Source organism: Octopus bimaculoides, chromosome 13 (genome assembly GCF_046866305.1).
Source record: "Octopus bimaculoides isolate indiv1 chromosome 13, ASM4686630v1, whole genome shotgun sequence".
In the NCBI taxonomy this organism is placed as follows: domain Eukaryota; kingdom Metazoa; phylum Mollusca; class Cephalopoda; order Octopoda; family Octopodidae; genus Octopus; species Octopus bimaculoides.
In genome coordinates, this window is record NC_142940.1 from 26,265,663 (window position 1) to 26,282,450 (window position 16,788).

At 35.2% G+C, this 16,788-nt stretch overlaps 1 protein-coding gene across 2 annotated transcripts in view; it reads right to left on the reverse strand.

Annotated features, from left to right (window-relative positions):
* Nucleotides 1-2,195: 2,195 nt before the first annotated feature.
* Nucleotides 2,196-16,788, reverse strand: part of LOC106871926 (uncharacterized) — a 169,858-nt gene continuing 155,265 nt past the window's right edge. For both annotated transcript variants that reach the window (XM_089361582.1, XM_052972576.2), the window contains one exon: nucleotides 2,196-4,120. In XM_089361582.1, coding sequence (XP_089217708.1) covers nucleotides 2,437-4,074 — 1,638 coding nt within the window. In that variant the 5' untranslated portion in view covers nucleotides 4,075-4,120 and the 3' untranslated portion in view covers nucleotides 2,196-2,436. The remainder of the gene's footprint in view (nucleotides 4,121-16,788) is intronic.

The window sequence follows — 16,788 nt, forward strand, 5'->3', positions numbered from 1 at the left end:
ATTTTTTATTGATATATATATATTTATTTATTTATATATTTTAAAAAGATGTCTTTTATCACTGAAAATATTAATATGAAATTTAGGGGTTTGTAAATGATATCCATAACGTAGTAAGTAGTATCCATAAAATGGTAAGAAACAGAGTCTTACTGCATTACATTTCCTACTCTCATAAATAATCATCAGCAAAGAATTAGCTAACAATCAAGGAGAAAGTCAAATGAGAGAAGTGTTTGGAAGAGTATATATAGATACATATAAAAAAAAAATTGTTAACTGGTATAAAATCTGGTGAGCCTGAAAAAAATTTCATGCAGATCAAACGTACATTTCTTTTCTGTTTGTTTTCACCAAATTCTCCCCACTGCCTCTATCTTTATTACGTTCAGCTAAATAGAGTAAATAGCAGCTGGTAGAAATTTTAAACAGATTATCACTAAAATTACGTTTTAGTTTTATGTTTAACTTTGATAAGATTCTGAATTAGTTATGTTTATAATACACAAATTAAAATTGAAAATATCCTATTGGAAGTTCCAGTGAAGTAAAAATTATGTTTATAAATTGCTGCTGCATACTAGCATATAATTTCTTTTGACTAGGCACTAGGCCTTATATTTTCAGGGTAGGGGTAAACGGAATATTCCAGCCTTCATGTTTTTCCAAAGAACATTATTGTAAGTAGTCAAGTCAAACAGATTTAGCAAGGATTGAAGCTGTGCTGCTGAAATGGCTAGCAAAGTGCTTACCTCTTCATCTGCAGCACTCACTCTGTGTGTGTGTGTGTGTGTGTGTGTGTTGTGTGTGCATGCATGTGTGTGTGTCTGTGTTTGTGTATATAATATTTATTTTAAACTTAGTCATATGTAGGGAAAATATCTTGTCTATTAATCAGATTCCACATTTGATTAACTAATGGTTAAAAAAAGACCCTGATAAAAAAGCAGTTGCGTCATTACTACACTATTCCAGTGCAAATCAGAGTGACTGCAATATTTTCAAATAAAGAGAATATTTATACATCAGCAGATAGTTCATCTGGCTTTGCTTGACCCAAGGACAAGTAACTGGCAATTGGAAGCTTTTTTAGAATGTCTTAGAACTGCTTCATTAGCAGCCAGTTTTAGTAAATAATATTTAAAACTGAAATCTAAAAACAGCAGTACATGAGACAACATACAATGATAAGAAAACTATTGATAAATGAAATGTTAAGGAAACAAAAGAGGAACAAAAAATACAATAAAATAAATGGCATACTGTATAGGGGGAAATAAAAATCTAAGGACGGCCTTAAACATATGGGATAAGGGTTTTTTTTTATGGACTTGTTTTGAAATGGCAGTTGGACACCTGAACCAGACACTTCCAGATCACAGACTGTAAAATACACTGGTAACTGAACCAGCAGATGAAGACGTATAATTGCCTTGTAGCAGCAGACAATTATATTTCTTTTATATAATTGTGTAGATTTCAAGCAGAAAAATCTAACAGAACAGTATTAAAAACAAATGGGAGATAGAAAGAAAGCAAGAAAGACTGAATGTATCAAGATTTACACAAGTTATCTTCAAAATGGTGGCTTCTCTTTCCAGAATAAAAAGTTGTGTAATGGATGTAGGAGATATAAATTCAACAAGAATTATCCTCGGGTAAGTAAACTGTATACTTCTGTAAAAATTATAGAATTTTTTTTCTCTTTTTAATATATATTCTGAACCTTATAAAAAAAAATAAATAAATAAATAAAAAATCTCAAATTTTGAGTGGGGGGGAAAAAAGAAAAAAATAATTTCTGAAAGCTGAAAAAGTATACCAAAGTTAAAAGTTACACAAAAAATTTGATTTTTCCGTATTCATGTGCCAACTAGCAAAAAGATTGAAAGAGATTTATCAGATAAGTTAGCATATATTCACAAGCTTTTGACTTTAATAGACACTAAACAAAACTTTGGGAATCATTTTTAGTGGGAGAGAGGGGTGTTTTTTCTTCCTGTTTAAAATAAGAAAAACAATGTAAATCTCTTTTTAGTTAAGGATGACTTGGCTCCTCTTATTTTACGGTCAAAGTACAAAAACTATACAGAATAAATTTCCTAAGTGACATCATGCTAATGAGAGAGAGAGAAAGAAAGAAAAAGAGAGAGAGGAGAAAAGAGATTCAAAATTAGAGGGAGAAGGAGAGTTAATTTCAGAGAACATATAAGCTTTTATCTCTTTTCTTGTAAAATAAATAGATAAAAACAAAGAACAGAAAGTTAAGTATTCATTAGCTTCTATCTGAAATTCTACTTATAATCTGAATTTATCATCTGAAATCACTAGGATTGGCTGGAGCATGAAGTGGACAACTATTCTGGTCAACAGTATTCTTCAAGAATCACTGAGAGCAGTAGCATTCCAACAGCAACCAAATAAAACAACCACACTTTATGTGGTGAACTCAAATCGCCAAGGGTGGGCCTTAATTTTGTGCAATCGAAGTGCATCTGATCGCTTGCAGTTCTTGCCACAAATTTCACACGTAAATAGAACAAGGCCTGCACAAGTCTTTTCATGCCGATTTTTATTTGTTCGAAATGTAAATGCTGCACCACACACTTTACACAATGACCGGTTATGCTCACGCTGGCTATGAGCTTCGAAGATGCCCCAGTTCTGAACTTCGAATGCACAGAAACTGCACTGAAAGTGCCCTCTTTCGTTGAAATTTGGTTTTTGGCTAATTTGGTTGCGATTATGCTGACTGGCTGATGCTCTGACTTTCCGAGACAATGCAGAGCCAAACAGCTGTGATGACATAGAAAACTTAGAAGCAGCTCGCTGAAGGGTTACCTCGTATGTTGACTTTACAGTACCACTGGACTGTACTTGGAAATTTGGAGAGGTTGAGTCTAATGGGGGGAAAGTAAGGACAGAAGAAGACTGGCTCTGCTGAATAGGTGAGCTATTTGGCAAACTATCAGCATGCTGACTTAAATCAACACCTTCTAAATTCATGTCGGATTGACCGTTCATGTTTTGGCTATTTTCATAGCCATTATCTGGTGGCTCTGGCTTGACAACAACTTCAAAATCTGGGCTTTGTTGTTCAGAGGACATGTCATTTGAGGCAGCAGAACCATCTGCTCTTAGTGAAGTCTCTGAGACGGAGGACAAAGCAGTTTCATTCTGCGTGGAGTTTTTCATCTGCATATTCTCTGTGGTTTCATGATGACTTGCAAAAACATTCATAACCCGACTAGCTTCAGATTGGATCTGCTGTTTCCCACAAAATCCTGAACGTAAGTGATTGCGTAGGTGGCTATGGCTCCGGAACATAGCACTACACATCATGCATTTTGTAAATCGTCCTCTCTGCGATTGCAAAACGGAGGAACGGATTTTGTTCCGTTTTGAACTAGTTAGTAACTTTCCCAAGATTGAACCCTGACCCGATGCGGATGCTGCTGAGGCAGCATGAGCTGAATGAAAGCTGGGCATTATTGCAGATCCTGATGAAAACTGAGAGCTGCTACTTTGAAGTCTCATTGATGTCTCACTTTGGAGTCGCATTCTACTTTCAGACTCGATGGTGTCAGGGAAAGCAGTTGCTCCATAAGAATTCTGCAAATGTAAGTTGTTCTCTGCAACAATGCGGCAGCTTTCATCCTTAACCCCAGGGATGTCAAGGACGGAAGAGATTTCTTGAGCAGATTCATTTCCATAGGAAAGTTCACGTTGGTTGGCATTTGAGGAAACAGATCCATCAATGCCATTGCTCATTGCATAGCTTGGATCATGCCCATTCTCCTGGCTAGACTGAGCCTGGCAGTGATTGAAGTGGTCATCATGTCTTACAGAGTGGACTGATGACTTTGGACAATTGTTCTTTGATGTGCTACTAATGCTGACGTTTCTAAGTTTCTCATGGATCTTTACAACAATCTGATTGTCGGGTTCCTCAGTAGCAATACAGATGATACCATCAATTTCAAGGCGGCTACTATGCTCCGAATCTAACTGCTCACAGCACAGCTTTATGACGGCATCATAGATGAGTTTGTTCAATTTCAGTTGGCCAGCCATCTTTGCAGGAGAAGAAATCACAGCCAGACTGGTAAGAAACCCAGGACTGCAAATAGAGAAAGTAAAAGGTTAGAATAAGGAAATAAGGAAATATAAGGAAACAAGCATCACAGTCAGACAATAGGTACCACACACACACACACACACACACGCATACATACACATATCAAATGGAAAGGAATTAAAGGATTGCATTGGTAGATAAGAGTTGTATAGAGAGAAGCAGTGCAATGAAAATGTAGGGACAGAGAGAAGGAATATATTGATGTTTTGACAATAAATAAATGTTACAGAAGTGGGTAATGAGAATGTAGAAACAAGAGGGCTACACAAAACAATAGATAAGGAGTACTTGTGGTACAAATGTGAGAGAGACAGTCAGACAGACTGAGACAGAAGCATAATATTCTCTAAAGTGAAAGCTTCCCCAACTGTTTAAGATCAATCAACATAGAGTGTGGAGGATGTCAAAAATGTTGAAAATATGAATTTGCTAAGGTAAAGATTGTATAAATATGATAAATATAGACTAAAATTAGTAATTAGCAGTCATGGCCTGGAATTTGGAGCACTTATTTTTTGCATGTATGTCTATATGTCCACTCAGTGGAATCTGTCTAGTACTGGGGTCTTGTATTTGTTGTTGGTGAATGATCAGTCTATTTCTTAGAATAAGCTTTGTTTGACCTACGTAATCTTCATTACATCCTTCACATTTGATAGCATATATTAAATTCCTTGAAGAACATGTAAAGTGATTCTTTATGGTAAAAGTCTGTTCTGATTTGAATTTGTATGTTGTGTCTTCAGTAAGGCTGATGCAGATCCCACAACAGGGGTGGCCACACTTTTTGACTGTCGGTGTAGGAATTGTGGAAGGTAATTTAGCACTTGTGAGGAATATTTTGAGGGTTTTTGATTGTCTTTTACTTTTGATTGTTTTGTGTATTTCAAATGCTTGTTTCATTCTTGGGTCTTGTTTTAGTAGTGGGATATTCCGGTGGATAATATTGTAAACCTCTGTTTTCTTCGGTTGTGTTGTAAGAAAGGGTAGAATATTGGATGTATCTGGAGCATTTTTTGTAACTCTTCACTATTTATTGCTTTGGCATGTTCTATTCCGTTGTCTATTAGCATTAGTGGATATTGTCTTTTAAGTAGTATTTGCTTTAGTTCCTAGAGTCTTTTATTGTGAGTTTCAGGGTTTGAGACAAAATATAATCACATGACACTAATGCACGAACGTAGTGGGAAACATACAAAAGGTTACAAACTTAATCATGTGTTCATTCTCTAAAAACACTTGACAGAAAACATTCGGAGTATTGATTGTTTGGACATGTTCAGTCAACCATTGTCAGCCTTAACTTACGATGACAAACATTGTCACTTGATACACATGGACGTAGCAGGGAACCTGCAAAAATTTCTAAGACCAGTCATGTGACTATTCTCTACAAATCAAATCCAATTCAAAACATATACTAATTTGAGCCATGAACTCCCTATAAAAATAGGACAAGCTTCAAACACCAGTCAGGAGCAAGACAGCTGCGACATAAGCCATGTCTTTCTATTTGAACTTTTTGAAAATCAGTGTAAACTGTGAAACCAGTTAAAGCTTTAAATATATTAATAAAAAATATTTTAACTATTCTCAATGAATTTTCAACTTCTATTTTTCATATATACTAGCAGTATAACCCGACGTTGTCCGGGTGTGACTTATTACGCCATCTACGATAAGTCTTGCTAGGTGAAAATCAACTAAAAAAGAAAGACTTACAACGAAAAAACACTTATGATGTAAATATGTTCGTAATTCAAAAGACGATGAAATTAAAAGGGCAAGTTTGAAGGCTGTTTTGCATAACATTATTAATCGTACGTAAATTTCATCCGTGTAATTGGCTATACAAATGATATGTGCAAAACAACTTTTTGCACTGCCCTGATTATTCATAGCATGGTAATCCCTTTCCGCAGGAGCAAAGCGTGAATGTTTTGAGACGCCTTATGGGAGTCAAGAAACAAAAGGAAAATAGTGTAATAGATGCTTTTAAAAAGAAAAAAGGATTTTATCCCTTATATGTATACTGTTCAGTATCTATGCGTTGAATAAAATCTATCTTTCTACTTGTACTACCATACATTTCAGCGCTTCGAAAAACAAACTTGTTTGTTTACATACAGCGTAACTAAGAGCATAAGAGAAAGTAGGAGTTATCGTTCGTAAACGTTCGTAAGAGAAAGTAGGAGTTGAAAGGATTTGTAAAGGTTGTAGAAAGAGGAAATTTAGGTTTTATTAGAGGGGGAAAATGTTATTTTGCGCAGTTTAATGGATTTTATTGGTAACTGTGATTGATTTTGACGGAAAAAATGGCGCAGTTACCTAGGTTATGGTATTTAGAATATTAATTCCAATTGTTTCATTCAAGAAATTTGGAATTGTGTAAATGTATGACTTGGATACACAAACACACACACTCACAAACTCAGCTATATATATATAGATATATATGTGTGTGTGTGTGTGTGTGTGTGAATACATACATACATATACAATGCATATGTGTGTGTGTGTGTGTGTGTGTGTGTGTGTGTGTGTGTGTGTATACAAACTGCAGTGCCACATGGTAGTGAGATGTGGGTCTTGAATGCAGGCGATATGCAAAGACTAAAAAAAGTGAAACTGGTAAGCTCTGCTGGATGTGTAATGTCAGGGAACATGTGCAACAGAGCACTAGAGTATTAAGAAAAAAGTTAGGCATAAGATGAATTATATGTAGTGTGCAAGAGAAGAGATTGCACTAATTTGGTCATGTGATGTGGATGGATGAGGACAGCTGCATAAAAAAGTGGAGGGAAGTTGTGGAAGAGGGTGACCTAGAAAGACATATGACAAAGTATCAAAGGCCAATCTCAAAACACTGAGCCTTATGAAGGAGATGACAGTTGACTGAGATATATGGTGCATTGGTATACTCAAGAACCTCACCACCACCACCACCATCACAACAGAATTGATATACTAAAACCAAGGTGTAACACAAAAAGCACTGGTGGTCATGGAGCCATGTAAAAAGTAGCCTTCAACTAACGGGTTATATATATATATATATATATATATATATATATATATATATATATATATATATATATATATCAGGCTGAGTAAAAAGTAAGCAACGTTTTGAAACATGAAATTCATCACAACATATTTCAACAATGTGGAAATTTTATTCATCAAAGTAAGTACCATTACAATCAACACATTTTTGCCAAGTTACAAATTTGTTTATTCCAGTAGCATAAAAGTCTGGAGTTCTGGAACTGATGAACTCTTTGAATGCATATTCAGCATCAGTTTGATTTTCAAACTCCTCTCGCAGGAAATTATCAAGGTGCTTGAAAAAGCGGTAGTCGGTAGGAGAAAGGTCTGGGGAATAAGCTGGGTGGGGAAGAACTTCATAGCCAAGTTCCCTCAACTTCTGGAGCGTCCTTAGTGGAATGTGTGGTCGAGCATGAAAAGTGATTGGCCCTCTTCTGTTGACCAGTCTGGGATGGAGGAGTAGCAATTTTTCATTCATTTTGGAAATTTCATGGCAATATGTATCTGCAGTAATGGTTTTTCCAGGTTTTAGGAAGTTATAGCGGATGAGTCCAGCAGTACACCACCAAACAGTTACCATAACCTTCTTTTTGAAGAGCTCAGGTTTAGGGAAAGTTTTCAATGCTTCATTTTGGTCCAACCACAGTGAAGGATGTTTTTATTATTGTACAGAATCCATATTTCATCGCAAGTTACAATATGGTCGAGAAATGGATTGGTCTGGTTACGGAGAAGAAACAACGAACAAATTTCGCATCTGCACATTTCTTGATTTTCACTCAAATCGTGTTGCATCCATTTGTCAAGCTTTTTTGATTTTCTGATCGCATGCAAATGGTTGCAGGCAGTTTTCTGGCTAACATGAAGTTCTTTTGCCAGTTCTCAAGCGGTTTTACGTGGACTTTTTTCAATGGTGGTCTTTAATTGACTGTCATCGATGACAGACAGGCGTCCACTATGCTCACGATCTTCAAGGCTCAGGTCTTACTTAAACCACTTTTGAGTCAACCACTCACTGGTCATTTCCCTCACAAAATGTTTCGTTGATATCGCAAACAGTTTCAGCTGCTTTACATCCTTTTTTGAAGTTAAATAGCAAAATTGCTTGAATATTACACTTTGACAGTTCCATTTCAGTTGATTGTAGCAACGGTGAAAAAAATATCGATGTTAATTCATTGATGCATTTGGGCAAGTCTATGTCTGTATTATGAGACAATTACAAAAAAAAAAAAAAAAAAAATGCTTAAAAAAATTCAAAGCTCTGCAAAAAAATCTGGTACAAATTCTTCATGGTTCAAAATGGTGCTTACTTTTTACTCAACCTGATATATATATATATATATATATATATATATATATATATATATATATATATATATATATATATATATATATACACAGGGAGTTAAATGTTATGGCTGGTCATAGAGTGACTATTGGTTTTGTACATATAAAGCATTTAGCAGTATAGGCAACTCATCAGACTAAAAAAGCTGAAGGTGCATAACCTTCAGCTTTTTGAGCCTTTACAGATGTGAAACCAATGGTCACCCTACGACTGGCTATAATATTTAACTCCCTAAAAATATATATATATATTATATATGAGAGAGAGAGAGAGAGCAAGAGAGAGAGAGAGAGAGAGAGAGAGAGAGAGAGAAAGAGTCTCTTAACAGTATTTCACAACCAGGGAAACAAAGCTACAATACTACATTCACACCAGAATGTGTATAACACATATAGTAAGCATAATGAAATGAGAAACAAATTTTTGAAGAGCAACTAATATTCAATGCATTATTACAAGGAAAGAGCAGTAGTCAGTTAAGACATGGTACTTAATTCTATGCAATAAGTGCTGTGTTTAAGGCTAACAATTGCACATTTTACTCAAAACCATTTCCAACAAGTAGAATATTATAAATGGGAGAAAAGATAGAGGACCTTTAGGAATTTCCTAGCTAGTTAAAGGGTAGCAGTTAAGAATGGCTGTACCACTGTGACACAGAATAACTACACAACAATGAGCAAAATATAAAGGACATGTATTGTCATTACTTTAAAGAGTTTTAAGGTTGATTTTGTTGCTATTGTAGTTTATGAGTGGGAGGTATACAAAGTAAAGTGTGTGTATGTGAATACACATACACCAAGCAAACACTGTACAGAAGTTCAATAAATGACTGCAGTATTGAATATACTCCACTTAAAATCAATAGTAAAATATCAACTCTGCTGTCTTTATAACAACAGCTATCACTACTATTACTGCTACTATTACTACGATGACGGCCACCACCACTACCACCATTATTATCACTAATGTAATTGTTGTTATTGTAAAAATCTTTAGTACTACTGCTACCATAGTCATTATATAAGGAACATATGAGAGGTGAACACAAGAGGTGAATGGTGAACATCCATGGTAAGCCATCTTAGTGAGAAGCAATATTAACAATAATGTGATTAAAATTAATTTCTGAAGTCAAGAACTTTTTATAGAGTGAGTAAAACAGTGTAGTTTTAGAACACCAAGAGATTTTTGGTATTTATTTCATCATGTGTCACTCTCTCAATCTAGTATAAACTTAGTTTAAAACTAAAACTTTATGCCCCCTCCCCCAGTTCAATTTTGCAGGTGGTAGATTTCATCACCCAGTTTAACACCTGGTTCTTGAATGTATTAAAGAGAGTACATTCTATTACAAGTATTTGAACCTCGCCTCCAATTTGAGGATAATTTCTACCCTCACCCCCATCAGTTTCAAGAGCCCTGAAAATGGTCAAGGTTCTATTTTCCTTCAGCTGACTAAGCAATAAAATATAAAATCAAAAACACAAAATAAACTGGTGTCACGTCAGTCTCATAAAATTATGACCTGTTATTATTATAATGGGACTTGTAAATTCAAATTGAGAACTTCAAACATTTCAAGGATCTTCAATAATCTTGATTGTATAATCATTGTCATTGATCAACTTCGGTATTACATTGGTACTATGGTCAAGACAAATGTTAAAGCAGAGCAATAATATCAGAATGATAGACCCAAGTAGATATTAAAACAAGTACTCTATAGCAACTGCAATGGTCATTCCTGAATGAGATTAGTAGGTCAGTGCTAAAAAGAAAGTAAAGCTCTAATGGTCAACTGAATAATAAGTCAAATACCAAATAATATCAATGAAGCAGCAGAGTTAAGTATATATATATATATATTGATTTCAAATTTTGGCACAAGGTCAGAAATTGGGGGAAGGAACTAAGTTGATTAGATCAACCCCAGTGCTCAACTAGTACTTATTTTATCGACCTTTCGTGGAATTTTAATTTAGAATGTCAAGACAGACAAAATGCTGCTAAGCATTTTGCCTGGCATGCTTAAGGATTCTGCCAGCTTACCACCCCTAAGGTGATTCTAAATATTGATAGACAACAGTTTAAAACTAGACCACAACACCACTAACATCCTCTCCTCAGCTATTCTCACTATACACCACCTACTTTTACACCACCACTACTGTGATAAGATTTTTCAGCGAACATCAGCCACCACAGTAACTGTCACCACCATTCACTGTTGCAACAATCAAAGCACAATATATCCACCACAACCATACATGATGCCCCCTTGCTATTATAGTGATCGTGATAGAAAATGCAAGAAGACTCTTAAGATGAATAATGTAGTCAATAATGTGTGTGTGTGTGTGTGTGTGTGTGAGATCATGTACTCACATGTGGTGTGTCTGTGTGTGTGTATGTACATATAAATATTACTATTAAATCAGAGAGATTCTACCCACCAGAAGTTACATTATAGTAAAGCAGACAATATTTCATATTAATAAATATAGACTTGCCCCACTATACAATACAATAATGTTTACTATAACATACCACACTTCACTATAACTGCATCATGAAGCACTATGCTATGACATATCACATAACACTATTTGAACATTACACTGTGTGTAACACATTACAACTGCACCACGAAACACTACACAATGAAGGCTAGAGTTTTCATCAATGAAAGATTTTCCTGGCAGACACTACTTGCCATGTTAATAAGAAATCAATACATCAAATAAACAGGGTGGAGAGAGAGGGGGGAAGAGAGAGGGGGATGGAGAGAGAGAGTGGGGAGGGAGAGAGAGAGAGAGCTGATCCATAACTGACTGACTATTTTCCAACTGATACTGCAGAGCTGTCTGGTGGATTGAGGTTACAGATTTTGGAAGCGCAGCATTAGGTGAGAGAAGAAAGGAAAGAAAGAGAGCAGTGTGCCAACATAGAAGTGAGAAGGAGAGTAGAGCATGTCTGTTAATGGAAGTGGAACTTGCCAATGTTTAGCTGTTGGCCTGCTAACAGAACAGCTCTAGACATGGCTAATCATTTCTACCTTCAATGGAATAATAAACTCTCAGATATATTAGGAAAGGCTAACACTTGTATAGAAGACAGTTAATGATAGATATTGAACTATATTTAAACAGGTACATACTCAACTTCTCAAGTAAGGTTAATGTTGGACTGATACTAAACCTCTAAAATATAACAGTTAAAGCTGGCTCTTGTATCTAGAAGAGACTCACTGATTTTGAATGCATGTTGAATGAGGAGGAGGAGAATTGAAATGTTTGATATAGTAGTAAAATAAAAACTAGATTGTTTATAATTGTTGATAGTTACTGATCTAAGGTTCTGAATTAAAAAATAAAAGTACAATATTTCTAGTTGCCAAGTGCCAAGTTCTCACTTAATATCTCTAGTATATTATTACAAAGACATTTCTCATGTAGAAGATGATGGCCACTACTGTCTAGCCCAGTGGTTCTCAACCATTTTTTACCTATGGACCCTTTTGATTCTTATTTTACACAAGTAGCCCCTCATAGTTATTTGATGCTTAAAAAGAACCCCTTTATATTTATATAATCAAATATATGAAACTGTATTAAAAAAAAAATTGTTAAAACATTTTATGTTATTTTAGAAGTATAAGCAATTTATTGCAGATAAATTTTAACAACAAAATCTTATATGGACCCTGGTTGAGAACCACTGGACTAGCCAAATACAAACTACTAACATATTGCGGAACTGCAAATAACACTGGCATTAAGAGATAGTTCATGAAAACCAAATGTCACTGGCAGATGGCTACAGCCAATGTTGTGTTATGATCATCTCAGTCCTATCCTATTCCTATACTTAATTCACATCAGATGTTAATCCAACTGGTTAAATTGGACACCAAGTCAATGGATTGGCTAGCTGCAGCAAGTAATATGAGTATTAGAAGTTAGCAGTAAAGGTGCTGAAAGTTGTCTAAAATTACGGTAGCATATAGGAGACACTGGTAAAACTTTATATCTTTTATCTTTTACTTGTTTCAATCATTAGACCATGTCCATACTGGGACAATGCCTTCAAGGATTTTGGTTGAACGAATTGACCCCCAGTACCTTTTTTTTTGTCTTTTTGAAGCCTGGTATTTATTCTACCAGCCTCTTTTGCTGAACTGCTAAGTTATGGCTATGTAAACACACTAACACTGACTGCCAAGCAGTGATGAGGGACAAACATGGACAGAAAAACACACACACACACACAGATACATATATACAATGGTCTTCTTCAATCAACCAAATCCACTCACAAGGCTTTGGTTGGCCAGAGGTTATAGTAGACATCACTTGCCCAGGGTACTACATGGTGCGACTAAACCCAGAACCATGTGGTTAGGAAGTAAACTTCTTACCATACAGCCATGCCTTTTGCCCATATTTTAGTTCACTACTTATCAAAAAAATCAAAAGACTCCTGAAATATTTTAACATTTTTCATACATAGCTTGATTTAGTAACTCTTTACATTTTTTTAATATTGTAGCAAATGTTTTACCAAGTGTACTTCCAATCTCTCCTAGAGGACTGAGCAAACAAATTCCAAAGCTCTCCAACAAAGGAAAAAAATGGACCCAGTCCACATGACGGTCAAGGTTTACAGAAATATCCTACCACCTACCTAAGTATGGAGAAAATTGACAACAAAAATGCCATTTATTATGAAATTAGATAAGCGGTTTATTTAATTTATTATCAAATTAAATAATAACCTTATTAATCAATTATTGACTGATGTAATTGACCAACCTGACATGTGCAAAAAATTCTTAATTGACTGAAATTTATCCCTTATTTTGAAAAAGAAAACAAAAAAAACCTTGTGGTGTCCGTTTTCAATTATTTATAATTGTTATTTACTAGGAAAAAGTAGGAAAAAATTATCGTTGTTCTTAAACTGGTAACAAGGAGTCAGAAAACGCTATGCTTACTGAAAATAAAATTGATGATTGAATCTGACACATTTGGATTGAAAAGAATCCCAATTGGTATCCAGATGGACATTCACAAGCACTATTGGAATTTCTTGAATCTTGTCAGACAGGCATAAGGGAAAGCCTTAAAACAAGTGGAAAAAGTCCTGGAATAATCTCACAAATTCCCAACATTACACACCCCAATATCTAGCTAATAACGATTCTATTGTTATTAAAATGGCGGATAAGGAAGGTGCTATCGTAATTATGGACAAAAGTGAATATATTTTGGCTTGTGCAAAAGTTTTAAGTGACAAAACTTCATATGAAGAATTACCTGTTGATCCAAACCCCAATTACAGAGAAGAACCTGACAAAATAATTCTGGAAAAGGAGGAAAACAATTTCCTTAATACGGCCAAATCCAGGATTTTATGGTCAGAAAGTAGAACACCTGCATTTTATGGTTTCCCTAAAATACACAAAAAGTTTGAAAGATTTTCTCCAATGTGCCCAATTTGCAGCAGATATGAATGTTGTACAGCCAAGATTTCAGAATGGCTGGATGGCTTTCTACTCCCTGTTGGAAAAAAGATCAAGTTCTTATATTCGGGATACTTTTGATTTTGTGTCTAAAATCAACAACTTATTTTAAGCACCAAAGCCATGTCGAGAACTGTTTCTTGGTAACCATGGATGTTTCTTCCTTATATCCCAATATTGATCATGATGAAGGGGGTGGAAGCATGCAATGAATGCCTCAAAAAACAGTCAAACAAAAGTATTCCATCAAATTTTCTCTGTAGGTAATTAAGGTCTGTGTTACAAAGTAACAATGAAATTTGGACAAAAATTTTACCACCAGAAATTTGAGACACAGTTACTGAAGACATTCAAATCCTTAAATGGTCATGAACCAATACTCTGATTACGGTTCATTGACGACGTATTTTTTGGTTGGGAAGGATCACAGGATAGTTTAATTGACTTCTTGCATTTTTGTGACAGTTATGCTAAAAACTATGCCTTTAAGTGCAACATAAAATTTACATCTAGTTTTTCAAAAACTAGTGTTGAATTTTTGGACACAACAGTTAAGTTTTCTGGAGTCAGAATAGTAACAGAATTATTTTGCAAGCCCACATCATCTCACATTTACCTCCACTGCTGCTCCGATCATCCACATCATATAATTCAGTCAAATCCAAAATCCCAATTTTTGAGAACAAAATGAATTTTTACTGACATAAGGGATTACTGGAAACATGCAAATGCTTTTGTACACTATTATGTCAACCAATTAAAGGAAATAGCAAACAAGATAGCTAAGATAAGTAAAGAAAGTTTAACCTTCACACATAATTTTAGCAAACACATCCTTTAGTGATTAACTGGCACTGAAAATTTCACTGGCATTTCAAACATGTTGCATAAAAGTTACCAAATTTTGGCACAAGGCCAGTAATTTTAAGGGCGGGGATAAGTCGATAAATTGACCCAGTGTTCAACTGGTACTTATTTTGTCGACCCCGAAAGGATGAAAGGCAACCACAGCGGCATTTGAACTCAGAATGTAAAGTTGGAAGAAAAGCTGCTAAGCATTTTTTCTGGCGTGGTAATGATTCTCACAGCTCACTGTCTGAAATTATGTCTGTGTCACAAACAATTATCATTAGTTTACCTAAATCACTGGTTTGGTGAAGATAGGTTTGTATTACAATGTTTTAATGTATATGTTTAAAAATCACTGTTTTGAATTTAATTCACGCCAGATCAACTTTGCAATTCAACCAGCTGGAATTCAACCAGTTATATCCTGAAAGTTAGGAAATAATCTCTTAGCAGAAGAGAATTAGAATCAATTGGTTATAGACAAAAGAAACTAGTATAGTATCACTTATTAAAGCCTAGTAGTTGAGGTATTAAAATACTGGTCATGGGTTCAAATCATATAACAGAATTCATTCTGCATCCTCTGAGTATCTCAATGATCAACAACTGACAGGATACCTTACCATAAAACAAATACCATATCGACAATTTTAAAACAACAACACAGCTATACAAAGACAGCAATTCAGCTATGCTAAAACACCAACTCAACCATACTAAAACAATAACCTAGCCATACTAATATAGCAACCTAGTTATGCTAAAATAGGAACCTAGTTGTAGTAGAATGTAAACCAGTTCTATTAAAACAGAAACCAAGTCATAGCAAAATAGCAACCTGCTTTACAAAAAGAGCATCCCGCCATACCAAAATAGCAACCTAGTTATACTAAAATATTAACGTAGCCAATAGCAAACTATCTATCAGGTCATCCCATAAGTTCTGTCCGAATTTTGAATAAAGAAAACAAGTGATCATATGTTATATTTAATTGAAATTTAATCATCAATGTACTTTCCTTGATTATCTATGACTTCCTTCCATCTATTTACAAGCTTTTTAATCCGATCAATGCAAAACTCTTTTGGTTTCAAAGCGAAGAATTCTTAAATGTCAGTTTCGACCACCTCCTGGCTTATGAAAGTTATGTCCCCCAAATGATTCTGTAAACTACGAAACAAATGGTAGTCTGAAGGAGCAAAGTTGGGAGAATAAGGTGGATGAGGAATTTTTTCCCAACCAAGCTCTTCGGTCTTCTGTGATGTGATCTTTGCAGTGTGGGGTCGCGCATTGTCCTGATGAAACATCACTCCTTTTCGATTCACTAAAGCAGGTCTTTTTCCTTCAAAGCTTGGTTCAAACACTCTAATTGCTGACAGCAGACTTGAGCATTGATTGTTGCATTAGGTGGTAACAATTCAAAATGAATTACTCTTTTGCAATCCTACCAGATAGAGAGAAGAACCTTTTTTCCCATGAAGTTTCTTTCTCGGTTGTGGTTGAGTTTTTTTTCCCTTTTACCAATGTTTTTTTACCTTTAACCAATGTTTACGACATTTAACATTTCGATAGAAGATTCATTTTTCGTCACCAGTCACAAGTCTATCCAAAAAGGGTGAAATGAGTTCGTGAGAATGGAGAGAAGAGCAGATGTCAACTCGGGATTTGCGGTTGCTTTCTGACAATTCATGAGGCACCCATTTTCCAAGTTTAGGAACCTTTCCAAATTGCTGAAGATGATGATGAATAGTTGTATGGTTTGAAATAAGCTTTATTGCCAATTCTTCAACTGATAATGCAGGATTTTCTTCAAGTAATGCCTCAATGAGTTTATCATCAAACTCAACTGGACGTCCTGTTCAATCTTCATC